Source organism: Phoca vitulina, unplaced genomic scaffold (genome assembly GCF_004348235.1).
Source record: "Phoca vitulina isolate PV1807 unplaced genomic scaffold, GSC_HSeal_1.0 scaffold17, whole genome shotgun sequence".
Lineage (NCBI taxonomy): Eukaryota > Metazoa > Chordata > Mammalia > Carnivora > Phocidae > Phoca > Phoca vitulina.
In genome coordinates this window covers 7,039,078-7,064,966 of record NW_022589720.1, presented here as the reverse complement: position 1 = coordinate 7,064,966, position 25,889 = coordinate 7,039,078, and the positions used below count along the sequence as shown (strand labels likewise).

General features: G+C 45.4%; 1 protein-coding gene across 2 annotated transcripts in view; it reads left to right on the top strand.

The window, feature by feature from the left end:
• Positions 1 to 25,889, top strand: part of SEMA5A (semaphorin 5A) — a 463,746-nt gene that overhangs the window by 315,284 nt on the left and 122,573 nt on the right. For both annotated transcript variants that reach the window (XM_032415338.1, XM_032415337.1), the window contains exons 9-11: positions 1,401 to 1,686; positions 4,552 to 4,687; positions 11,312 to 11,516. In XM_032415338.1, the coding sequence (XP_032271229.1) occupies positions 1,401 to 1,686; positions 4,552 to 4,687; positions 11,312 to 11,516 (627 nt within the window). The remainder of the gene's footprint in view (positions 1 to 1,400; positions 1,687 to 4,551; positions 4,688 to 11,311; positions 11,517 to 25,889) is intronic.

Here is a 25,889-nt window from a genome sequence, read left to right as displayed (position 1 = left end):
TCTAGAGTCATTCTTACACCTTTACAATGTAAGGTCGAATTAAAATAAGACATTTTGTGATGATATCTAACGTGTGTTAATTGAAAATTGGCAATAGTTTTTTGGATGGACGAGTAGTAGTCAACACCACCTCCATGTCTACATTCAGATCTGGGCGAGCCTGCTGTGTCTTACTTTTCACGTTAATGGGTTGTCTTGTAGCCAAACATACTTTTTGTAGTCCTGCCAGTAACACGTGTGTTGGTACAATCTGATTGGATCTGGCAAAGTACAAGGCCTATTGAATTACCCCCAAAAACTAATTGTCCCTGAAATGTGTCCTTGTGGATATAGTTCTTGTGTGTATCTTTCCATTAATTTTGAACACAAAAGGTTATTGCCATATTATCGTAATGGCACCATAAAATTCAGACACTTGCTGGTTGAATAGAAAGCCCCTAGCAATAGAGGAGAGAGTAAGAATCAAACCTGGTTATTAGAATTTTTAAAGATAAATGTTAGCGCATATCCGTGTCTGAAAGGGTATCATTTCTCTCATCAATGGACTCAGACAAGAAGCTATGAAGATAACACTTTGAACGCTATATCTGAAATTCAGTTGACAAACTATCAAATTCCTAAACTCCTAATGAGCTTGGTGATTAAGTAAAGATTTTGCCATCATTTTGTCATTTCAGAATCCCTATTTTTAAGCTAATTACGAGACTGGGAAGCTGGAAGGCAATGACCCCATCTCCATATACTCCCCTCTTTCTATGTGGATTTCCCAGCCACCCAAAAATAAGAAAATAAGGGCTGGTCCTCACAGTTCCATGGTCACCATAGTAACTGGAATTGCTAAAGCGAATTCAGGACACTAACCTGATAGTTTCGATGTTTGTTTGTTTTCACAAACGAAAACCATCTTCAAGTTCTCACTAAAAGCACATAAATTATGTCAGTCATACTCCTGTATACAAGTAAGATCAAAGAATTTTGTTGTCTTCTACACAAACATGATACCAGACTCCTATATTCTGAATCACATTGCGTAAGTTTAATCTCATTTTCTCCCATGCTTTCTGAAGGTCACGTGAGAATATATAAATAATTAGTGTATGTTGCTTTCAAGTGTATTGCAAAGTTTTGACGGCATTAATGTTCTGTGACTTGAGTGATGCATTCAGTCAGGATGCTTTTGTGTGGATTCGTGCAGGCAGTTTCTTGTCACTTGGAACTTGTGTCCTGGGTTCTGCCCTTAGCACAGATCACTGAGCTGCTCACGGGGCTCTCGTGCGTCCCTCCGAACCTGGGTGTTGTCTGCACAAACCCACGTCTCCTTGGACAAAATACCGAGGAGGTAAGACATAAAGAAACATCAGATGAACGTTTACACTTTCCTTCTTTCCTCTGGCCTCCAGAACCAAACTTCGTGTCCTCTTATGACATTGGAAATTTCACCTACTTCTTTTTTCGAGAAAATGCCGTGGAGCATGACTGTGGGAAAACCGTGTTCTCCAGAGCTGCCCGGGTCTGTAAGAACGACATTGGGGGGCGGTTTCTGCTGGAGGACACCTGGACCACGTTCATGAAGGCTCGTCTGAACTGCTCCCGGCCCGGGGAGGTCCCCTTTTACTACAATGAACTGCAGAGCACGTTCTTCCTGCCTGAGCTGGATTTGATCTATGGCATCTTTACCACCAATGTGTAAGTAACTGGAAGAGAAGAATTTCTGTCCCTGCGCCTCTGTTCATGGTGAATGAGTCTACTGTGCTTTGACCTTTGAGGTTGGAAAGTTGCTTTAAAAGAAATCTTTCTTATTTTACTGGGCTTATGGCCAAATAAATGTTTGAGTATGAACTAAATATTATGTAACAATAATGTGATTTCTGAGACTGGTATTAGGAGAATAAAGTGAAGCAAAAAGTTTCAATCTATCCTTAGGTAATTGTAGCATTAACTTAATTCGACTATTAATTTCTCCTTCCTGATTTGCCAGTGTGTTCTGGGCACTTTCTGAAATGCTGGCAAATAATCAGATGCATTTTTTTTTCTACATGCAAGGCATGCATTTGTGCATAATGAAGGCAGTGTTGTCTCAAGAGTCTGATCTTTGAGATAATGTAGCTCATGCCTGAATCTCTGCTTATATGTGAAATGCACATTCTCACTTTCCTGGAGCTACGTTTTAAACCATTGTTCCCGGAGATGGGTAACTTGGGCAGGCATTTCTAAAATGATGATTATACTTTTAAAAAATTCTTGAAAAACCTATAACGTCTTTTTTCTTCAGGGGAGATACTCCTAGCTCCAGAACTGACAAAATTTGGATGAGGGAAACCATGGGAAGTTTCCTGGTCTTTCTTTCACTCTTAGTCTGGAGGAGTATGGCAGGTGACCCACACTTATTTCCTATTCTTAGCGGCTGTGCCCTGAAAGACTCATTAGGATCACACCCCACACCCAGGGGCAACAGATCGCTTTTTCATACTCAGACTCTGGGTTCCCTTTTGCTGGTGGTAATGGTGGTCCGGAGTGTAGGCTCTGCTTTGGACCGTCTTTGAAATCTCTAATCTGGCGACCTAAGAGTCCAGAAAACCTGAATCAGGGTGGGTTGAAAGTACTGATAAAGGGGATAGGGTGAGCAGCCATCCTGGAGTGTCTGGGATTGTCCTGGTTTCAGTGTGGAAGGCAGCTCTGCATCCTGGGAAACCTCACAGTCCTGGGAGAATCGGGGAAGCCTGAAGAAATTGCCAGAGACTCACTTCATCTGCTCTTCCTTCCCTGTTACTCTTTCACTCTTTCCCCTACTGAGTTTAAATGTTAACAGCCGCTTGATAATAACATTTATTCCATGAAGTCTTCTTTCTGACATGAAGTTAGAAGAATAAGACAGAAATGGATGGCTCCCCACCCACCCCTACCCCACCATGACCGTCTTATTGTAAACCTGGTTTTCAGCCCTAGAGGTTATTTTCCCTCCTTGATAAGTTTCTTTTAAAAAAATCAATTTATAGTTTCTGAAGTTGATTTGCTTTCCAAAACCTGGTTTAAGAAATAGTATTGGCTGCACAAGATGGATGTTCAGTTGCTGAGTTGACACCAATTTTACACACAATGGGAGCTTGGCTTACTTAGCTGTTCATTCCCCTGGCTCTGGGCAAAAATAAACAATTAAAAAGTTATATAAGTACTGTGTCTGGGCCATTCCAATGGTGAATGGTCAATTTAGAAACTCGCAAAAATAAGTTTCAGAATATTCCATTTGATTTGTTTAGTGATGCAGATGCCCATCGTGTTGGAAATCCCCCAGTATGTAGCCTCTATACTAGGAGAGATAGAATGGCTAGATCTTCCCTTTCTCTCTCGAACACGAATTCTCACCAGGTCTTGGGGACCCCTTTCTGATACATCCATTCCTAGTCCCACAATAGACCCCAACTCTCCTTCCTCTCATATCTCAGCCTTGATCTTACCCTCTGGACGGATGACCACATTCTCAACAAGATTTGCTCCAACCTGAGAGAAAGGGATGATCAGAGGCAGCCAGTTACTGCCCGGCTCTCTGTTGGATGGCTGCATCACGCTGTGGCTAAGCTCTCTGGTGCTTCTGCTCATAGTTTTGGTTTGCTTCTGTAGACCCATCATGGTCTCTTAGTGCTGGCGAGTGGGACGAAGGTCACCGTTCTACCTCCTTCTACCCCAGGACTGTGTGGTTGTCTCACCCCCTTGGCCATGAGTCGGGCAGTAGGAAATGGTATACTACTGCACTGTGGGGTCTGCGATGGTTTTACCATTTTGTTCCCGAATGTCTAAAAATGGCGGCTCCCAGGGGGCAAAAACCAGAGCTGTGCTCGAAAATGCAGATTTACTTCACCAGACAATATTTTGCTGTTGCCACACTTTGTAAAAGGGCACTGAACTCCTGCGAGCCTCCCATTTACAGCTCCCTCTGCGGAGCTTGAACTCCGATTTGAGGTTTCAAGATTTCCTACATCAAATTTTTCTCTCTGACCCTTTGAATTTAAAATGCTTTTTAAATTAAAAAAAAAAAAAAAAAGAAGATAGGAAGGGTCTCTGACAGGCAGTTTTTGCAAAATGCCTTTAGTTGGTTATTTTTTGAAGGCTTACAAACACCACTCTCTGGGGATTTAAAAAGAAGTGGCTCTAGGAGCAGCGTACCCCACTGCTGTCTAGAGGAAGCAGAGAAACGGTGGGTCGAGAGCCACGCTGGACTGGGGAGAGGTAACGGCCCCTGGAGGAGAACGTCTGCTTTCTCCAGAACTTAAAAGGCCTCCCACGCAACTCTTCACAGTCCTGTGTCCCTTTCGCTGTGGCTGAGTGAATTAATCCCGTGCGGCAGGATTAGAAATGTCATAACTTGCTTCCGCAGCAACGTGCTCCCGCATCCACAAAGAAGCCCCAGACGCACACCAGGACCTGCTTCGACTTCATCCTTGGGGTGTTTGGGAGATGGTGATCTTGAGGTCGTCCGGAAGGCGCCTGCGCCGTGCAGTGTCCTTGCGGGGCTCTCTGACCTCCCTCCCCTTCTCTCTTCCTCGGCACCCCCAGGAACAGCATCGCTGCCTCGGCCGTGTGCGTCTTCAACCTGAGCGCCATCTCCCAGGCCTTCAACGGGCCCTTCAAGTACCAGGAGAACTCACGCTCCGCCTGGCTGCCGTATCCCAATCCCAACCCCAACTTCCAGGTAATTTCAGCGGGGGCAGTGGGACCCTCGTTCCCCTAGAAAGCAGAACCTCCTGTAGATGGGCCGACACAGTTGAAACCCCAGTGCATGCAGCCTGCAGCTGGGAGCTCCCCCAGCCCTCACCCACAGGCCTGCGCTCGGCTTGGGCTCATGGAAGTGGGCCGAGGCCTTTTGTCAACTGAGGTGCCGGGGCTGAAAAGGGGCCTTTTGTGGGCTGGGCCGCTGGAAGCTGAACTGAAAAAGGCCAGCATAAAGCAGCAGGCTGGGCATCCAAGCTTTAGTTAGTGCTAATGATGGTGGACTGTGTCCCTAGAAGCTCTGAAACCTAATGAATGACACCATAGTGAATGGAGCCCGGGACACAGAGCAGTGGAGACGCACAAACAGAATTAGAGCCCTAATTGGTGACTGTGGCGAGATTTCCTGTCCGGGTGAGCAGGATGTGATGGTGCGCTGGGGGGTGTGGGGGGGGGAAGCAGAACAGATGGTGGCCATGAGTTTATGAATCACAAAATTACAGGATGTTTGAGCTATAAGGGGCTCTGTACGTCATTTACTCTCATCTCCCAATTTCAGAAGAAGCTGAGACCCAAGAAAGTTAATGTGATTTTCTCATGTTTGGTCAGTCAGCAGGTGTATGAGTCCGCACAGGCTGCCATAACAAAATACCCCCGACTGGGTGGCTTGAATGGTAGACCTGTGTTTTGTCACAGTTCTGGGGGCTAGGAGTCCAAGATCAAGGTTCTGGCTGATTCAGTTTCTGGTGAGCGCTCTCTTCCCAGCTTAAACATGGCCACTTTTTCACTGCATCCTCGTGGGGCCGTTCCTCGGCGAGTGGGGAGAGACACTAATCCTGTGGGATCAGGGCCCCACCCTTGTGACACCCTTATGGCCCCATCTCCGAAGACAGCCACACTGGGGGTTGGGACTTCGACCTGTGCATTTGGGGGAGACACGAACATTCAGTTCACAGCAGCAGGCTTCCCTTGAGGGCCTCCCTTCTGACCAGAACGCTTATGGGATCACCGACATCCTCCTCACGGGTGTAATTCTTAGGACCACCATGTTCCAACTCTGCGCTCGTCATGGTGCATGCTAACAACGGTACCGTGATCAGTACCAAACTCTCCCACAGACAGAGAGCAGCACTGAGCCTCAGTGCACGTAATCAGGCCTAGGACACTGTCGGAATCGCAGCTGAGCTGGGATCTCAGACTCAGTCCTCAGATGCAAAGCCCCAGCGTCTTCTGTCTAAAAGACCATCAGTTACCCTAACGAGTCAGTGCTAGAACCGCCTTCTATACTCAGGCCTCCAAGTTCAGGTTGGTTTATCAGCTTAACACATTGGCTTTTGAGAAAATTTGGGAATATGGAAAGGTTCAATTATTTTATACTTTACTTGGACTTTGGCAGGAACCATTCAGCTCTAATTGTTTTGAAAGAAGGTTTATTTTAATTTTTATTTACGAGCATGGGGTTTGAGATAGATGGGTGGTTTTTACATGCTCTTTACTATTTCCTGGTTTACTTGACCATTCACTTAGCATCTTCCATCTCTCATTTTCACCAATCAGATGAGGAAGGTGGGATACAGAGGCCCAGGAATATTTTAGGGATAAATTTTGCTAATATTGATTAATGTGCCTTGCTGACTGTAGAATGTATTTGGAGAGGACGACTCTTAGGGGCATTTATTGGCATTGTGTTAATGCTTGATTATATGCTTGTTGCTGTCTCTTCTCCCCAGTTCTGTAAAGTGGGCAGCACCATCTGCACTTTGTAAGTCGGGAAACCGAGGGATCAGTTTATGTCTATTATCCCAGCCCTGCTACTAAGAAAGTTCAGTACTAGACAAAGAAATTCCTATTACGGGTCAGGCGAGCTAACACTTTAGCGGGAACCGAACCTGAAGTAGCCCCAGGTCCTCACAGCATAGACCATTTATGTCATCATTAGCTAAACGCTGACTCTTTGCCCCTCTGCTGAGTCTCTGCACCCGAATTCCACCCTGCCCCCGGATGCCGGGGTGCAACATTAACTATTTATGAGAGCCCTTTGTAAAATCCTGAAAGTGAAATAGATCATCCCCTTTAAGAAAGTTCTTTGTAAAATCCCGAAGGTTAAAAAAAAATTAACAAAGATGCTCACTAAATTTATAGGGTACTTGTAATGCCTGGATGTTTCTATTGCAAAAGTCTTCACAATGAACAGTGACTTAATAAGCCCGTGATGCCTTACCACCTCCAGGCAGTGGATAACTTTTAGCCCCTTTGTCTGAATATATTTGTAGCACACAGCAAAACCCCTCATTGCAGAAGGCCACGGGCGTCTGGTTTTATAATGCCGCTGTCACACTGAAGGGCTTACTCACGTTTATGAGATGGGAGTCGGTCTGTGCCATCGAACCAACGAAGCTTGCCGAGATGGGGCATGCATTCTGGGTGGGAAGCTTGCTTAGCTAGGCTGAACTTGTTTGGGTAGAATTTAAGATTTTCAGGGAACGAAAATTATAGATGATGATGATTCCTTGTGTAATTTCTGGTACAAATAAGTCCCAAGGATTTTCTTTCATTTTACCATATTTGATAACCGTGTTAGCAACGGCATCCTGACTGACATTCATGAGACCATCTAGCTGGCACAGGGTGGGAATACATTTTGAACCAAGGATCCCTCCAGTAGTCATGTATAAATGGCCTTCTGTTTGCAGTAACCAGCAGTGAGAAGTGGTTCGATTTTTTTTTATTATTATTCTTATTTGCCTACTGACATTTGGAATTTTATGCAGCACTTGTAACTAGAACCAGCAAATTAGTTAGAGGAGCAGAAATGTGATTCAGGTTCAGGAAGAAGAATGGGTTAGGAGGGACAGTGCATCATTTTTCAAGATTTAATACAGACATCTCAATATTGAAAACAATAACAAAACAATGAAAAATGTTTAGTATTTGTACTGGTTGCCGTCTAGAAACCACCGTAGGCAGTGCTGGGAAAGCCTACCTGGTCAGAGCTTGCACTCCCCAGAGTCATCCTGGCCCTGAACTTTGCAAGGAAAAACATTGGTCAGTAACAGGAAACACCATCCAGACCCAGTGGACAGACTCCAGAATTTTCTGTGCACTTTTGATAACCATCAATCAGAAATGATGGAGCCAAAATGGAAAACAGACCCTTAAAAGTGGTCAGGCAGATGAGGAGGCCATTGCTGGACCAAATGAAGGGGTCGGCTGTGTCATCAGGACCCTTTGATACACAGAGCAGGTTTGCAGCAAGATGGGAGGAAGAGTGCCATTCAGATCAGGCACTCTAAGCATGAGGCTGTGGGTGACTGTGGACTTGCACAAAGCTCCGGCAAGCCGGGATGAGGATGGGTCTATTGTCTTCGAAACAAACAAAAATGCAAATATTATTGCATTAAAAAAGTTAGTAGAATGATGACTCTTATTACTCTCAGAAGCGTTAACAAGACAGCCACTGTGGTTTGTAACACACTTGAGGACAATGACTCTTTGTATTGTTTCCGTCTTGCACCGAGTCCCCAAGGTGTCACACAGACACTCTGGGAACCCAGTGTATAAGGCACAGCTAGAGAATTTGCAGCCCCTTAGAGAGCTAGGTGGGTTATTTACGAGCCAATAAATATATACTATAAATCTAAATAGCTTTCAAAATAGTTGAAAAAGAATCCTTGGGTGAGATATTTATTATAGGCTGGCAAAATAAACCAAGATGTTATGGAATATAGTTCAAAATTAGTTCTTGGCCAACGATTTTGTTACCCAATTCCAGTGTGTAGGAGTCTTCCGCCCACCACTAAGCAGTTTTCCAACACCATCTGGGTGTCCTACGAGGCAACTCAGTTCTGACACTATTTACCAGGAGATAGCATCAGATCTCACAGGTGCAAGGATCAGTCCCACCAGGCTCCTACCCACCGCCTCGCCACTTCAGATGCTGATCTTAATTAAGTCCAGGTCCTCCCCTGTGCTTCTGATCCATTAGTTATCAATGGGAAGTTCCAGTGACCTCCCCCTCGGGTTCAATTAATTTGCTAGTGGGGCTCACAGAACTCAGAGAAACATTTTACGTACTAGAATTACCCGTTTGTTATAAAAGGACCTAACTCTGGAACCACCAGCTGGAAGAGATGCACAGGGCAAGGTCTGGGAAGAGGCACTCCATGCCCGCTCTGAGCGCCACTCCCCCCAAATCTTCATGTGTTTACCAACCTGGAAACCATCTGAACCCTGTCCTTTGTGGGTTTTTATGGAGGCTTCATTACATAGGCATGATTGATTGAATCATCGGCCATTGGTGATTGAATTGAACCTCCGGCCGCTCTCCCCTCCCTGGAGATGAGGAGGTGGACTGAAAGTTCCTACCCTCAGTTGGGTCTCCTGTCAACTGGCCTCCATCCTTAGGTTACCTGGGGGCTCTGGCTGCCCAGAGTCACCTCGTTAACATAACAAAAGGCACCTTTACTGCTCTTAGCACTTAGGAAATTTCCACGGTTTAAGGAGCTCTGTGTCAGAAGGAGGACAAAGACCAAATATGTATTTCTTACAAATCACGGTGTCACAGTGGCAGTTCTGGTTGATGACTTAAGATATGGGGACCAGGGTAAAAAGGACAAAGGCAGATCCGTGGTCCTACTACTACCCAGCTCTAGCCCACCAAGGCCTCCCAGGTCTTGCAGACCTCCAGATTCCTCAAGAGCAGCATGAGGTCCTCAGTTTTGTGTTAGGACTCCCAGTTTTTATGATGCCGATTTTTTAAAAACACTGCGTACAACACAAAGCCTGGGTGTAGAACTTCCCCAGCAAGTAGATAGCTAAGGGCCACCTGTGTTTGAATATTGCCGTTGATTTCAGGAAGAGAAAACTGCCAAACACAGCGTCACGCGCGGAACGGGAGCTCACCTGGGTAGACCTCAGGCCAAGTCTGGGAGAGAGTTTCATTGTGTCCCACATTGGCAAACAGGCAATGTCCCTGTCCCTTACGTGCTACCGTTCAATACGATGATGATGGGAAATCTCCGGGCTCAGCCCCCTGCCCCACTAGCAGCTGCTGTGTACTCACCCACTGATTCCGTCCTTTACTGATTCACACATTTCCCGCTCCCACTGCAGCTCAGTGGACCGTAGAATTGCTGTCCTGCTACAAGACAATTTACGGTTGGTGATGGCTTCTCCTTACCAGGCACACTGTTTGTTCCTTGGCATTTCCAAGTGCTTGCAATTAATTTACAAATGCCTTCCACTGATGATCTCTCTTGGCCTCACTGCTGCCCTGTGGAGGGAACGGAGGAAGTGTTTCTCCAGCTACTTTACAGACAACCGAGACAGGCCAAGAGGCGGTGTCTCACCTAAGACGGCGTGGCTCCCCGGGCGGCAGAGCTGACCGCTCACCCGACTGCGTGGGGTCCCCATCACCTGGCAGATGGGCTGCCCCTGCAGGGATGTGTGACGTTGACGATGCACTGGACCAGACTTGGAACCCATGTCTCTCCGATACTCTCTAATTTACAACCGGCTTATCATTTTACAGCACGTGGAGCATTGTATCAGGTGCTACGGAAATATCATCTATTTTAAAAAAGCCATTTCCATCCTACAGTTTTGCACCTCTCACTTGTTATGAAACCAAGCATTAGAGAGGGCGTGTGATAAACGGTAGTTTCAGGTGGTACCGACAGAGAGATCCATTTCCATCCACCTTGTTTATGGGAAGTTCTGCCGAGGATCAGCTTTTGTGGGTGCCAGGATTTAAGCTTAGGAAAGAGATGAGAAAGATTGGTGAGGATTTTCTGATTGTGTGCTCTGCCCCAGGAAAGCTTTTCTCTCTTTCCCACCCCTCTGTCTACCTGGTTCTTGCCAAAACCCATCCTATGCACCGCCTGCCCGGCCTCTGCACCCCACAGCTCTGGATTCACTTCTCAGCAATTGTGAGGCCTGATCTTCCCCCCCCTCCACCCCCGCTCCCGTATCTCCCAGACTCATCTTCACGACAGCACCTCTGTCTGAACATCTCTCTCCTTCTCTTCTTCCTGTCGTCTTCTTTTACCCTCCTCTTTCCCCATCTCCCTTCCTCCCTCACTCTGGCTTGGAGCATGAGCACAAAGCAACAAGGCCTGCAGTGTTTTGTACCCAGGTGAAAAATACTAGAATAATATTATATCATTTACAGGTAAAAGTGGCCTAATTCTATCTCCATGGAATCCATATCTTGCTTATAGACCCATCATTCTAATAGGGAAAGTAATAGATCTATATGATGTTCCTGGTTGCTGCATTTTCAATTTGAGTCCCTGGTTTATCAGACAGACAGAATAGTGTGCACCTGGCCAGACAGCTCCCATGCGACTCAGCAGGTGATGGGGAGTTTTTATGCACCTGTCGGATCATTCATTTATGATGGAGTTTAAAGACTCCCCAAATGCGATGGGTTCACATCTGGAATGGAAGGGACAGCAAGGGCGGGGAGTTTGGGGGAAAGGGAGAAACGCCCGTGTTTGCACGAGGCAGTGACTCAGCTGCCATGTCCCCTCCGGCCAGGTGGCCAGGATCGGCCGTGGGTGTCCAGGTGGCCTGTGCGTGTCCCGTGACGGCCTGCTTTCCCTTGCAGTGTGGCACGGTGGACCAGGGCCTGTACACGAACCTGACGGAGAGGAACCTGCAGGATGCTCAGAGGTTCATTCTGATGCATGAGGTGGTGCAGCCCGTGACCTCGGTGCCCGCCTTCATGGAGGACAACAGCCGCTTCTCCCACGTGGCCGTGGACGTGGTGCAGGGCAGGGACATGCTGGTCCACATCATCTACCTGGCCACAGGTAGGAGTTGGTGCCTCCTCTGAGTTTTCGACCATCTTTTGCTTTCATGTTTTACATTCTAAACGTGTACTTCCATTGTCAAGCTGTGAGTCTGTCTTCTCTGCTCACCCAGCAAAACCCATGGAGCAGCCTTGTCCTCGTCATCCTCTGTGCTTCTCATAGGAAACTTCGTTTCACTCTCTTTTTGCGTTACACTGGTTCTGATTTTAGTCGGGAAGACTGCCTGATTTCTTCACTATTATTTCTTAACTACTCATAAAATAAGTGTTTTCTTAGCAAGACCATTTTCATTGGGATAATTTAAGACAATGGAATTTGTTAGAGGACATTTGCTAGGTGCAGTATTATCCTGCGATTGTCATTGTGATTTTCATTTGGTTCAAAACAGTGCTCACAAGATATTCTTGTTGTAGGATGTAGATACAAGCATTTGAAGAATATGTTTGGGGTCATAAACAACAAATTGTTTTAAAGAAAACATAGGCAACACTGTTGTTCAAATTATCGATGATGTCTAATCATGTCCGGTTTCCATTTTCACCAGCATATTGGAGGCAGGTCCTGTCTTGGTTTACGGCACAGAGAGTGCAGGGGCCCTGAGACCAGCCTCAGTGACCGTGTCCCAGTTCGCATATGTGTCCAGCTTTTCCTTGCCTTCGGGTCCTCCTGCCCAGAGCTCCCGCACCGTGGAGCCCGCCCCCACCCCTACATCCTCTGTCCAGTGCCCTGTGGAATGGCCACTTTCTCACAGAACACAGTTTCCATTGTTGTTTATAATATTTTATACCCATCGGTTGGTTGGTTTTATTCATTAAGTCACCGAGATTTATTGAACGTTTACTATTTTGTGGTTCATATGAGCCATGATGGGTCAGATGGTGAGCAGACTGGCAACGTCCTCCTCTCCTGAGGACAACACATAATCAAGCAGTCACTGCGGGCAACGACAGAGAGCTGTGACAGGCTTAGGCAGTGGATGTGAATGGAGCCATGGGCTCGCAAGAGCCAGGGAGGCTCCTGTACTAGTCTGGTGAGGGCTGGCCTCTCCCAGCAGGTGATGTTTAAGCTGAGAGCTTCCTAAGGAGGAAGACCTGGCCATGCAGGACGAGGGAAACAGCAAAGGTGTGGGAGTGGTCAGCTGTAGGTGGGGCCACCATGTTGTCAGGTAAGGTAAGGACAAAGATGTGACCTCTGGATCGCCAAAAGAGGCCACTCATGCCTCTAAAGTTCCATCTGAGGGAGGAGAGGGGAGGAAGTGAGATGGAACATCCATGATGAGCAAGGCTTTGAAGAGGATTGATGGGAGCCTGAGGGATTAGGAGGTCAAGTTTGTTGTGTGTTTTAAGAGAAGACAGAGAATTACCAGTGTGTGTCTTGTTCACCAAAGCATAAGAAGGAATCATGGCTCGTTTTCTGCCATTTTTATCCTCAATGCCCACAGAGTACCCGGTGTGAGGTAGATTGAGGAATGAGTGAACTGGATCTTTCCAAAAGTTTCCCTAGTTTTTCTTTCTAAATGTTCTGGTTGGTGCTGCAGAGAATAGAGTCCTCATGGAATTCCAGGAGGCTGCTGAGTCTCTTATCAGTACCCGGAGTGGGGATGGCGAAGGGGAGAGGAGCTGGTCCTGAGCAGGCCTTGGAAGGTCCGGGTGGGGCAGCCTGAGGCCTCAGCCTGAGTATTCTGACCTCTTCCACAACCATGGCCGTAAAAAGGTGATGTTTGCTTCCTTGTGTTTATGAGGATTTGTAGTGAGCTTTGAGGATTTCTAATGGCGCTGTCCTGGTACTTTAATTTTGACTCGTGTCTCAGTCAGTTCAGGCTACTGTAACAAAATACCATAGACCAGGGGGCAGGGGGTGGTTTAAATTACAAATCTGTTTCTCACCATTGTGGACGCTGCATGTTCAACATCAAGGTGCCAGCCAATTTGTTTCCCTGTGAGAGTCCTCTTCCTCATTCGTAGATGGCCATCTCTTTGCTATGTCCTCACATGCTGGAAACAGATCATCTCTCATGTATGTTTTATTTTTTTTAAGATTTATTTATTCATTTTAGAGAGAGAACATGAACAGGGGTAGGGGCAGAGGGAGAGGAAGAGAGAGAATCCTCAAGCAGACTCCCCGCTGAGCAGGGAGCCCCACTCGATCCCAGGACCCAAGATCATGACTTGAGCTGAAGGCAGACACTTAACTGACTGAGCCACCCAGGCGCCCCTTCATGTATCTCTTATAGCACTGATGAATACATCTTTTTTTTTTTTTTTTTTTTAAAGATTTTATTTATTTATTTGAGAGAGAGAATGAGATAGAGAGAGCATGAGAGGTGGGAGGGTCAGAGGGAGAAGCAGACTCCCTGCTGAACAGGGAGCCCGATGCGGGACTCGATCCCGGAACTCCAGGATCATGACCTGAGCCGAAGGCAGTCGCTTAACCAACTGAGCCACCCAGGCGCCCCTGATGAATACATCTTGAAGGAAATACCTTCTTTTCTAAATTTTTATTTAGAATAAAATCCATTTTTAAAGGATATTTTTAGCGATCCAGCATATAGGTTTCTTCTTTATTTCCAAGGATTTGAAATGTGAAAATGGAATACTGGAAAGATTAGTCTGTTTTCAGGCTGATCTGTTTTCACTAACCCTGCGAAGAGCTGAACAACTTCCTGACAAGTAGGAGTGACAAAGATCAGAGATTTTGACTTAAAACTCTAAAGGCACATGTCGATGTGGTCTTTTATTTACATCTTCCCAGTGGAGCTCCATCCAGGCAAACCAGGAACATTCCTCGTCTTTGATATTAAAGCTAATACTGAGCACACATGGCTGGGGTCCTTCCAGCCCCATTGCAGCACCTGCTGGACCTCATCCAGGAATTTATAAGTGCTCCACTTGTAGAGTGTGAGTGTAGCATTCCTCAGGGGCCAACATGAAGCAGAGTGCTTCCTAACTTGCTGTCTTGGGTTTGGGCATCCGGGTCTGGTGAGAAGTTTATTTACTCCCCCCTGGATTTTACTTGAATTAACAGGAACTAGAGAAAACCTACCAATGGCCATTTGAACATTGGTTTATTTTATTTGTCAGTATTATTTAAACATCGAAGTGAAATAGACCTTGTTAATAGTGCAGGTCCTGGTGCTTCTTGCAGCTCGAATGGTTTTTCCCTGCTGGCCGCCACCCCATTGAGTCAATGGGCCTTTCCCTGACACGCCCCCGGTCAGCCAGCTGTTACTCTCTTTCTCTCTCACTGGAAATCTGGGCTCATTATCTGGGCCACCCTGTGCTGCTGTCTTAAAAGCTCTTTCTTTGAAGGTCTTCTCAGAGCAAGAGGCAAAATGGCAAATGGTAACTCCTTTAGGATATATATGCCTGGGGAGGGGGGGTCGCTGGTTGGCTCAGTCGGTTAAGCATCTGATTCTTGAGTTCCGCTCAGGTCATGATCTCAGGGTCCTGGGATCCAGCCCCGAATCAGGCTCTGTGCTCAGCCCAGAGTCTGCTTGTCCCTTTCCCTCTGCCCATGCCCCCCCCCCCACCAACTCGTGAGCTCTCTCTCTCTTTCTCACTCTAAAATTTAAAAAAAAAGAATAAAAGAAGAAGATGCACGTGTGGACTTTGTAAGTGACTCAGTCTCACATCTGGACAGCTGCTCGGCTCCCCCTGCAAAGACAGAATTAGAGACGTGTTGACTGCTCATGTGTTCTGCAGTTCTCCTCCTCGCTTGCTTGGCAGAACGCCAGCTCCCTGGCACTCTGCCTCTGTGATGGTCCTTGGCTGGCCCTGCCCTGCCTGCCTGCCTGCCTCTCACGTGTGGCTGTTACTCAGGCTCTGCCCGGAGTCATGGGGGTTCTATTTCATGCCACCTCCCTAGAAATACCATTCAGTTTCAGGGTTTCTACTATCCCTTCCAGGATGAAGTATATTACTTTTATTTTTACTTTGTCTCCATTCCAGTGTGTCTCTAATTGAATGTGTGTCTTTACTGCACAGATCTGCTTCTGCTCCCCTATTCTCTCTTGTTCTTTTTGAGGCAGCACATCCTGGAGATTCGAATCCTCTGCCACCTCTATTAGCCATCCGTTTTATTTTTCCATAGCTATTTATTCCGTTTCCAACTCTAACTATTCTACAAGTACTACTTTAAACCCGTGTTTGTTCACCTAGAGAAGGGATAAGACCTGGATTCTGATTTAGTACAGAGAGCTGGGACACACACACACACAGACACACAGAGAAAGGAATATGTATTTAGAACAAGAAAAGAACTAATAACAAATTACAAATTTTATTTTAGTTTTTAAATTTTATTTTATTATTCTTTATTGAAGCACAGTTGATGCGCAATGTTACATTAGTTTTAGGTATGCAACATAGTGATTTGACAAGTTTATACATTATGCAGAACACTGGGATTTCTAACAGGCTCCCAGGTGAACTTAATGCTGTGCATTTTTGGACCATATTCAAGTCGTGCTGTTCTGGATGAAATAAGAATTTTCTTGGCCTAGAATCTCTCTAGAGACGTACCTTACCTTTCTCTGTGGTTAGTCACCAACATCGTTGTGATTGGTTCCCAACTGTTTGTGATGCAGCTGTGAAATCTGTTATCTAACCTGAGCCTAACGGATGTGTTTACTGTTTGTTTCAGCAGCTGTTGGTATGATTTGCTAACTAGTTCACAAAACATCTGGGACTTGATTTGAAAGAAAATGTGTAAGATGCAGCAAGCTAGTACAGAATGATTAAATAATGATTAAAAATCATTAAAATATATCAGGCAATGGGGTGCCTGGGCGCCTCTGACTCTTGTTTACGAGCTCAGGTCATGATCTCAGGGTCATGAGATCGAGCCCTGCGTTGGGCTCTGTGCTGGGCGTGGACCCTGCTAGGGTTCTCTCTGCCTCTTCCCCACTACCCTGCTCAAGTGTGTGCACACGCTCTCTCTCAAAAAAAAAAAAAATACACACATATACATGCACATATGGCAAAAAAAAAAAAAGAATCAGAAGGTCAGAAATTATCTCTAATAGAACTTGGTAGTCTGGACAAGGGGCAGGCAATAGTACCAGGAATGATTTCTCTGAAATAAAGAAACATTGAGTCTGAAAATTTCAAAGCACACCATGTTTGAGCAATATTGATTCAGAATAAATGAACACCGCATGTAGCCAGGTTAAGCTTTTAAATTCCAAGGATCAATAAAGCATTGACATTCAGAAGAAAAATAACTACAACGGAAAAAAGTTGGGAGGCCCCAGCTCCAGCTGCATAAATCTGTGAAACGTGTTCTAAAATATTCTGAGGAAAAGAAATGTGAATCACTAATATTATGCTTAGCCAGGAATAAAGAGAGCATAGGCAGACACTCCCCAAAATGAGACGATCTCATGCATCAGAATACCGGGGGTCTCTTTTACAAGCACAAAACAAGACTAATTTCTGCCTAGATTCAGCCAAACAAATGATGGAGAAGCTTTGAGAAAGAAAGGAAAACAAAACAAAACAAAATACAGCAATGGACGTCTCTATACCAGATTTCAAACAAAACAACATATATAGTAATTGGAGGAAAATGAAGTGTGATTCAAGGGTTTTGTTCTAGGCTAATCTTTCCTTCAAAAGAAAGGTGCGGAGAGAATTTGGGGATATAGCATCTGTGATTTGAACCTTAAGAACAGAAAACCTTAATTTCTAGCCAAAGGAAAAAAAAAAATCAGAACAAAAACCTCAGGAAGGAAGTCATGGGAAGAGGATGGGTGTTAGGATGAGAATCCATTTTCATTTCAGATAAGGAGCAAGTAAGGTGTCCTGGTGAACATGACGCAGCAAGCGCTCTTGAGAGTTGGTGGAGCGTAGCGTGTTCGGCAAACTTAGAGCTTCGAGGAGGCCTGGGAATCGGACAGATCTCGAAGCACGTCCTCAGCTTCTCTTGTCCTTACTCTATCCTGGACCCTCAGCCATTTGCTCTGTCTCATTCACCACCGTGGCTGATAGATTCCTGGCAGGACTGTGGGATTCTTCCAACTGATGCCTACCAGCTGGTGGCCAAGTGCCTCCTGCCACCTCCGAATTGGGATGAGACATTGTACCACTGGTGTGGGATTTGGCTTCTCATGCAGGTGCAAAAGGGATGGGGAGATGCACCCCAGAAATACAGGGGGCTTCGTTCCCTGCGAGGTGAGCTTCAGCCAATGAGATGCAGGGCATGGGAAGAAACAAGCTAACACATTTCCTTTCTCTTTCTCCCTCCAATGGGCTGTCCGCCGAGGCAAGTAGCCAAAGCAGACGTCTCTCTGTGGTTCGATATAAAGGGGCCATGGCACCTCGCGTGGAATTACTCCCTGTTCTTTCCTGCGTTCCTTTTTTTTTTTTTTTGGTTTTTTTGTTTTGTTTTGTTTTAGTTTCTAGTGTACAATATACCCTGCTTCCTTTCTTCCTTCACTCACGCAGCCCTGGGATTGTGCCCCCAATAATGCATTAGCTCTTAATCCTGCTTCATGCTCTGTGTTCTCAGCAATCACAGTAAGAGAGAATTTACTCAACCCTGCAGGGCTGCATGGCTACAAACATAGGCAGAGATAGAAGATATATGCTCTGTAGACCATGTTGAGATACTCAGATTTCAATCTATAATCAATCAATAATAATAATAATAAACGGGCGCCTGGGTGGCTCAGTGGGTTAAGCATCCGACTCTTGATTTGGGCTCAGGTCATGATCTCAGGGTGGTGAGATTGAGCCCCGTGTCGAGCTCTGCACTTGGTCTGAGGCCTGCTTAAGATGCTCTTTCTCCCTCCCCATCTGCCCCCTCCCCACTCGCACATGCACACTCTCTTTCTCTAAAAAAAAATTAAAAAATAGTCATAAAACTGAAAATTTTATAAAGAAAGAAAGTAACATGAAACAAATATTTTCAAAGATGACTGTCCATAATTCCTGGAGAATGAATTGGTGGGTAGCTCCAAGGGTAGAAATGGTACAATTTGGATCTGCAACATCAGTGTGATTTTGCTGCAAGTTTCACTGATTATATGAAAATAGTCATGAGAGTGACACGTCATGCCACTGCAGTTATGTAATGAAGACAAGTCTGTACTCAGGGCTACTGCATTCGGAAACGAGGTCCAGGAGGACATGGATGTGGTGGTGTGGCTGGCAGACGGGCGGTGATGGTGTCGACTGAGGAATGCACTCTTCACCGCAGTGATATTGCCCCCAAGAAGGCAAGAGTTGATTCCTGAGGGACAAAACTATCTTACTTTTAGGTATAAAGCACAGATACACATGCACTGCGTAAATATGTATATATATAGTCTTTAGTATTAAAATTTCAGGTACTGGAGGACAAATACAGGAAAATTAAAAAAAAAAAAACAAAAAACAAAACTATGAAAAGTCTCCTTGCTGGAGAGATAAAGAAAAAAAGTTTGAGAAACACTGCTCTTGGGACTTTTCATGGAGCGAAGTTAACAGATTCAGTGTATGTTCTGGAAGTATGGAGGGGTGAGGAAATGGGTAAGGTCACGAAAGCTCCTGATTTGTTTGGTTTGGGCAGTTGAATAATTGCTGACAACCTTTTCTGAGAAGGGGAGAAATGGAAGTTTGGGGGCCAGATTCCCTGGAGAGGTTTCATCCATGAACACCACAGTCTCCCCACCCTTCAGAAGCTTATATTTTTAGAGACAGATACAAACAACAAAATAAACAGTTATAGGAAGCGTTACTTGGGGAAAAAAAATAAAGCACGAAGAAGGAATGCGGGAGGCCGGGATTTCCGTGCTAACAAGTCATTCCTAAGGGTAACGAGTGGGATCCATTGTGTTTAGCGATTATCAGGAGGTAGGAGGTAGAGCCTGGAATTGTACTTTCAAGGACTTCCGTGTTTTGGAGGGCACCATCTTGACTCTTTTCAGTAGTGATTAGACCCCATGAGTCTGACTTTTATAAAGTTTCCAGCTACTGATGGGAATCACCTCACTGAGCAGGAGAAAGGGTCACTGAATGGGTGATGTTCTGAAGGCTACCAGAGGTTGGGGTCCCATGACCCCAGGGAGGAGAAGGGAGATGCCTCAGTGCAGATGGGACCCCAGTACTCATGCCTTCCCATGGCTTTTCTGGGAGTACCATGGAGAAAATAGAGCCAGTGGCTCTATCCTACCCTCCCTTTCTTTTCTTCCAAATATGTATAAAATTTAAAGGTTTTATTTATTTATTTTTAGAGAGAGAGAGAGAGAAAGGGCATGTGAGTTGGGGGAGGGGCAGAGGGAGAGAGAGAGAGCAAGAGAGAATCTCTAGTAGATTCCCAGCTGGAGCCTAATGTGGGGCTCAATCTCATGACCCTGAGGTCATGGCCTGAATCGAAATCAAGAGTTGGATGCTTAGCTGGCTGAGCCACCCAGGCGTCCCCCAAATATATTTTTAATATAGAACATGGCATCTTTATTGTTACTTGCTACCAACCATTATTAAAATTCAGAAATCAGTAATGCTTCCCAAATGAGCTAGTAGAAAAACCCAGAAAGAAACAATATTCGTTATACTCTAGAGTTTCTCCTGTAAGAATAACAGTTGGCAACTGACTTAGCACATGCCGAAATCCCATTCCTGACTTTATCCCTCTGTGTACAGTTTCTTCCAGTACCTTCTCTAGCCCTGCAGAAGGGGATATGCAGAGAGGAAGATGAGGCCGCTGAGTGCAGGACGGACTCCAACAGTCCCTAGGACTGAAGTACACAAAACTTGAGAGACTCTAGGGAGATCCCCGTGGGCACCAAACATTGACTGATACACTTCTGTTACTGTTATTAATAGCTGTCTCCCTTAATATTTATAATTGATTTGCAACTACTTAGGTGTCATGAGCAAGCATAGTATTGTGCAGATCCTATATTGGAAAGAATTTTCAACAATCACTCCTAATTCTGTCCATCTCATTGGACACTGGAAATCCAAACCTAATCTGAACTCGCTCAGCGTGTGTCCATTTGTGTAAGGGGTTCTCTCCCGTAGGCTAGAAGGAAGCATTACATAGTTTGTTCATTAGATAAAATTTAATAAATTTTGTGTTTAATGATAAAATCATTGTAGAGAATAATAGCAGTGTGGGAAAATCCCAATGACCTGGTATTATGGGTTAGATTATGTCCCGCCAGAAGACATGTTGAAGTCCCAACCCACCAATATCTCAGAATGTGAGCTTATTTGGAAATAGGGTCTTTGCAGATGTGAGTAGTTAAGATTAAGTCACAGCGCAGTAGGGTAAACCCTTAATCCGATAGGCCTGGTGTCCCTAAAAGGAGGACACACACACACACACACACACACACACACACACACAGGGAAAAGGACACGTGACAACATGGGCAGAGACCAGAATGTGCAGCCACAGGCCCAGGAACACCCGTGATGGACAGCCACCACCCGTAGCTGGGAGGAGACAAGGAAGGATTTTGCCCAGAATCTCAACGGAGCACAGCCCTGCCGATACCTTGATTTCAGACCTCCAGCCTCCAGCGCTGCAAGATGATACATTTCCGTTGCTTTAAGCCATCCAGAATATGGTCTTCTTTACTGCAGCCCCAAGGCACTAATCCACCCGAGGGTACTTGGCCACTCTGCCTGTGGTCTTGCAACCAAATTTAAAGTGTAGCCTGGCTTTCTCCTGTTCCCCTGACATTTCTCAGTGACTAGAACTCAATGAACAAAATTGGTATTTTACTGTTAGTTCAAGCCAGGCCCAATTAAAATGGAAACTGTACTGTTGAAAACAATTTAATATATGCCAAGCCACTTCAGATGGCATAAGAACAACCAATTGTTTGGTTTTACTAAATACAGAAACATTTGTTCTTGTATTTTAATGCGTTTTGTTTTTAAACATGTTTTCTGAATAATTTTAGTAGTGCACGCCTAGATCCCCAACCACAAAATAATAGGGAGTTCTGTGCTACAAATGAGTGGATGTCCCGGTTTCCTCTGAATGTGGGGCAGGCGGCCTGTGCGTCTCCGGAGTGGCCCATTTTCCTGCTCGCTTCTTCTCCACCTTCTTGTGTCTGAGACCCTGCTGAGTCTTCCAGTCTTCCGCTTGCTTGTTTCACATGATGGGTATTGATCGAAAGTTGCCCCAGGTAGTAAAGCGCTGTGGTCTGTGGACAGAAGAAATACAAACCATTTCTCTTTACCACGTCTTTTCATATAAATCCCAGCTGACGCTCATGGCTGATGTATCTCATGAAGATTTCATGGTGGTTACTAGAGTTCAAGTACAATAGTCTCCTGTTCCCAGACCTACTGTCCTCTTGTTTATACAGCAATCTGGGTAGGATGTCATTGTTTCTGTGGGAAATGATGTCCTAACCCCAAAGAGATTTTAGTGATGTCCACCCAGTGCCCCAAATCTCCACTTCTGCAGAGCAAGCCTTTCTCTGTGGAAACTGCAAAGTGGTGACGTCAACAATGTGCCATCTCTTCTCTCTCTCTCTCCTCTGTCCTTTCTTTGTACTGTGACCACGATGCATGTCCTTTTGCTGACCTGAGGGACCCGAACACACACCCCGGCAGGAGGGGAAGCGGCAGTGCCTCTCCCCCAGGGGGCGCCACCGCTCAGCCATTTGGCAGTCCCAGGACCCCGGGGGAGCATTCAGGAGTCCCTCAGGAAGGGACTGTCCACTGCTCCGGGGTTGGTGTGGACCTCTGTGAACACAGAGGATCGGGATGAGGTTTTGTGATTCCTTTGAGAATGCAGGGAACAGAATTCTAGATCTCCACCACACGTGCACCTCGCAGGTGGGCATTCGATAGTAGGTGGGATTGCCATCAGCGGGCCCGACGCAGTCATTGTCTGCACTGTTAAATCAGGAAAGTGAATTGTTCTTAGCACCATAAAATCCGGAATAATTTGATTCTTTCATGTTAACAAATGGAATCTGTGTGCTAGGAAAACTCGGGTTCCACTCACTTGGCCACAGTGCTGTGGTCTCCTGGCCCTTGAAAGGAACGTTGTCTTCAGAGTAAATCTTTCCATAGTGATTTCCTCTAACATGATGTTGGCCACGGTAATGGGGTTTGGAGAGGTTGGCAGGTTGCTTGGACCACAGGGGGGCCCCATCTGATCAGGCAGCCAAATCATTCCTCGGATTGTTTATGCCTTGGTTTTGAATGTGTACCTTCTTCATTTTGACCTTAGCACCTCCTCGCTAACTTGTAGATATGATAATGTATGTAGATATGGGTAATTCAATTCTAAAGCAGATAGCAGGCATTCAGAAGGACTAGGAAGGAATAAGTACAATCTCCAGCGCTTGATAAAAGGTCATTAACAATGACATTGTATAGAGGCTTTTATCCAGAAGCGGTTAGACTGCAGAGTAACTGGAAGACCACACACCCCATTGTTTCTTTGCAAATAAGCCTTCTGCAGAGGAAATGTGGATAGAAAAGTCCCTAGTGTAGGGCGCCTGGGTGGCTCGTTGGTTAAGCGACTGCCTTCGGCTCAGGTCATGATCCTGGAGTCCCTGGATCGAGTCCCGCATCAGGCTCCCTGCTCGGCAGGGGGTCTGCTTCTCCCTCTGACCCTCCCCACTCTCATGTACTCTCTCTCATTCTCGCTCTCTCAAATAAATAAATAAATCTTTTAAAAAAAAAAAAAAAAAAAAAAAAGAAAAGTCCCTAGTGTAAAAGAGATTTGACAGACCTGGGGGGAAGAGAGCACCAAGGTATAGGGAGCGAGGTGTGCCTGTTAATATTGTTCTCACCTGGAACGCATCCGAGGAAGTGGGCTCGCCCCAGATCGTCCTGGCAAATGAGCAGAGCGCACTCCCTTCCACCAGGATGCCTGCAGCGCAGTGTGATTTGGGTAAACAGCCTGCTGCCGTGGTGCAAATATTGACAGTTCCCATGTCTCCAAACAGACCTGTTCTGGATGGAGGGAAACAGTATTTGTCATGTGCAGAGATGTCACATAAGAATTTCTTTTCATTTTTGTCTTTCAAAAAATGGCATGGTTTCACAGCCAGATTAAAAGACAGTTGAATTACTGGTTGGCTTATAAAATTTCCACCCCACTTTCCTTTTGAAAGGTAGAGATAGCCACATTGATGTTCCTAAATAGGGTATTTTATGGTCTTTCAATAGAATTGCCCGTACAGAAAGATGTGGCAGGGGTTCTTATCAAGGAAGCATGCAATTCTCATGGTGTTAAGAATGGGATGATGTTCCAAGCTGATGTCCTCAGGGGCAAATGCTGCCCCGACCTGATTTAATCTGACTTACCCATTCGATAAATAAATATTTCCTTGGAGAAGCTGAGGACATGACTTTTACTGATGAAACCTTCTATGAAGAATCAACACAGCCTGCACCTAACCAACCCCTAAATCAAGAATACCTGAAATTAGGTGGGCACCTGGATGGCTCATTCGGTTAAGCGACTGCCTTCGGCTCAGGTCATGATCTCAGGGTCCTGGGATCGAGCCCCGCATCAGGCTCCCTGCTCCTCGGGGAGCCTGCTTCTCCCTCTCCCTCTGATGCTTCCCCCTACTTGTCCTCTCTGTCTGTCAAATAAATAAAAAAAATAAAATCTGAAAAAAAAGAATACCTGAAATTATAATTCTGTAAGCAGTTACACATGTAGACCAAAGAAAAAATCAATGTGAAGTAAAAGTTCCTTCCCTTGTTTTGCATCGGCTGACCTTAGGATATGCTAAGTAATTGCCAAATGTACGGGCAGATGAAAAGTGGGAAACCTGTCCGTCTGTCCATCCAGCTATCCTTCTCATCAGCCAAGCCCCACTGTCATTATTTTAACCCCAAATATGAAAGAAAAAACTCTAAGCTTTTGGTTCTATCTCACCCTGTAGGAGCATTCAATGTAAATTAGTTAACTTTCTGACCAAGGGGATAATTATCATCACTTTTTGGATTTCTGAAGACTGCAGAAGCTTAACTCAGTTTGAAATTTTTAAAGCATTTTGAGATTAAAACACAGTCTGGGAGAGCGGTTCTTGTTATCTGTTTTTAGTTTAACTCTTGTGCTCCGACTGGGTATAAAGACGCTGATGGAATATGTGATTTGTTTTTTGAGGAATTAGACTTGAGTTGAAAGGAAAGGAGAATTTGCTCAAGGAAAATTTGTTTCTTTAACTAGAAAATATGTCTGCAGCTTTGTGACCATGTGAGGCTGAAACACTGAGAGTTGTCTGTAATCAGTAGAAGTCCCTTCAGGTTAAGTGACTGACTTGGTTTCAGCTCAGGTCGTGATCTTCAGGGTGGTGAGATCGAGCCCCGTGTCGGGCTCTGTGCTCAGCAGAGTCTGCTTGAGATTCTCTCTCCCTCTGCCTCTGCCCCTCCTGCTTGACTGCTCTCTTGTGCTCTCTCTCAAATAAATAAATAAATCTTTAAAAAAATAAAAACCCTGAGTTAAGACCAGTAGAAGTTGGTTTTCACACTCTTAGGACAGATAGGAGGTTTTAGAGGCCTACATTTTCATGTATGTGTGCCAATAATAAAAAAATCCAATAACTAATTGTCTAAATACTCAAATACATTTGTGGGATTTTTGAAATAATAAAAAAAAAATCCACCCCTAGTATTGAAAGTGATCTCTAAGGTTAATTATCAGGGTAGAAGCTTCATGTAGGTCCTCATTGATATGATCACTTAATTAATTTTTAAAATCTGACCTTGTCCTTAGCAAAAGAGCTCTGGTTCGATATGAAAAATAGTGGCCTTGACTTGTTCTTGATAAATTGGGTCTTTAAAGGCAATCTTCACAAGGAGCTGCTGCTTTTTGAGTTAAACAATAATTTTTTTCTTTCATTTAAAAATTTTATTGATTATCAGAGTTGGCATGTTTTTAAATACTTGTGGGCAGCATTAATTATTTCTGGACCAGATAAGAGCCAGTTGTCTTGGTCTTTATTGAATTGCTGACCTGTGATCATTCTCCGGGCAGCTTATCTTCAGGAATCTCTAACTTTCAAAGGTGGGTCCTTAACCTGCACCTGTTGCTTCCTCTGATCCCTTCCTGGCCTTGGGCACAGAGCATGCTGGGAGCAGGAGGGCGCAGACTCTGGGCCAGCTCATCGCGCCCCGCTGGTCTCTGGCCTCTCGCCTAGTTTTAGTGACAGAGCCTTTGACATCTTCTCTCCCGAGCACTGTTCCCGTCTTTTCTCCGGTGTCTGAGTTTTGTCCTGCCTCCTCTGACACATTCCCCTCCCCGGAATCACGGTACTGCTCGCGTGCCCTGTGGTTGGTCCTGCTCTATCGCCAAACCCCGACCTGTTGCCTCCCCTCTGCCCCACCCCCAGTCCTCTGTCTCCTGCTGTGTGATTGGGACCCTCACCGTGGCCTTCATGGTTGGACGATGTATCACTGGTGTTGG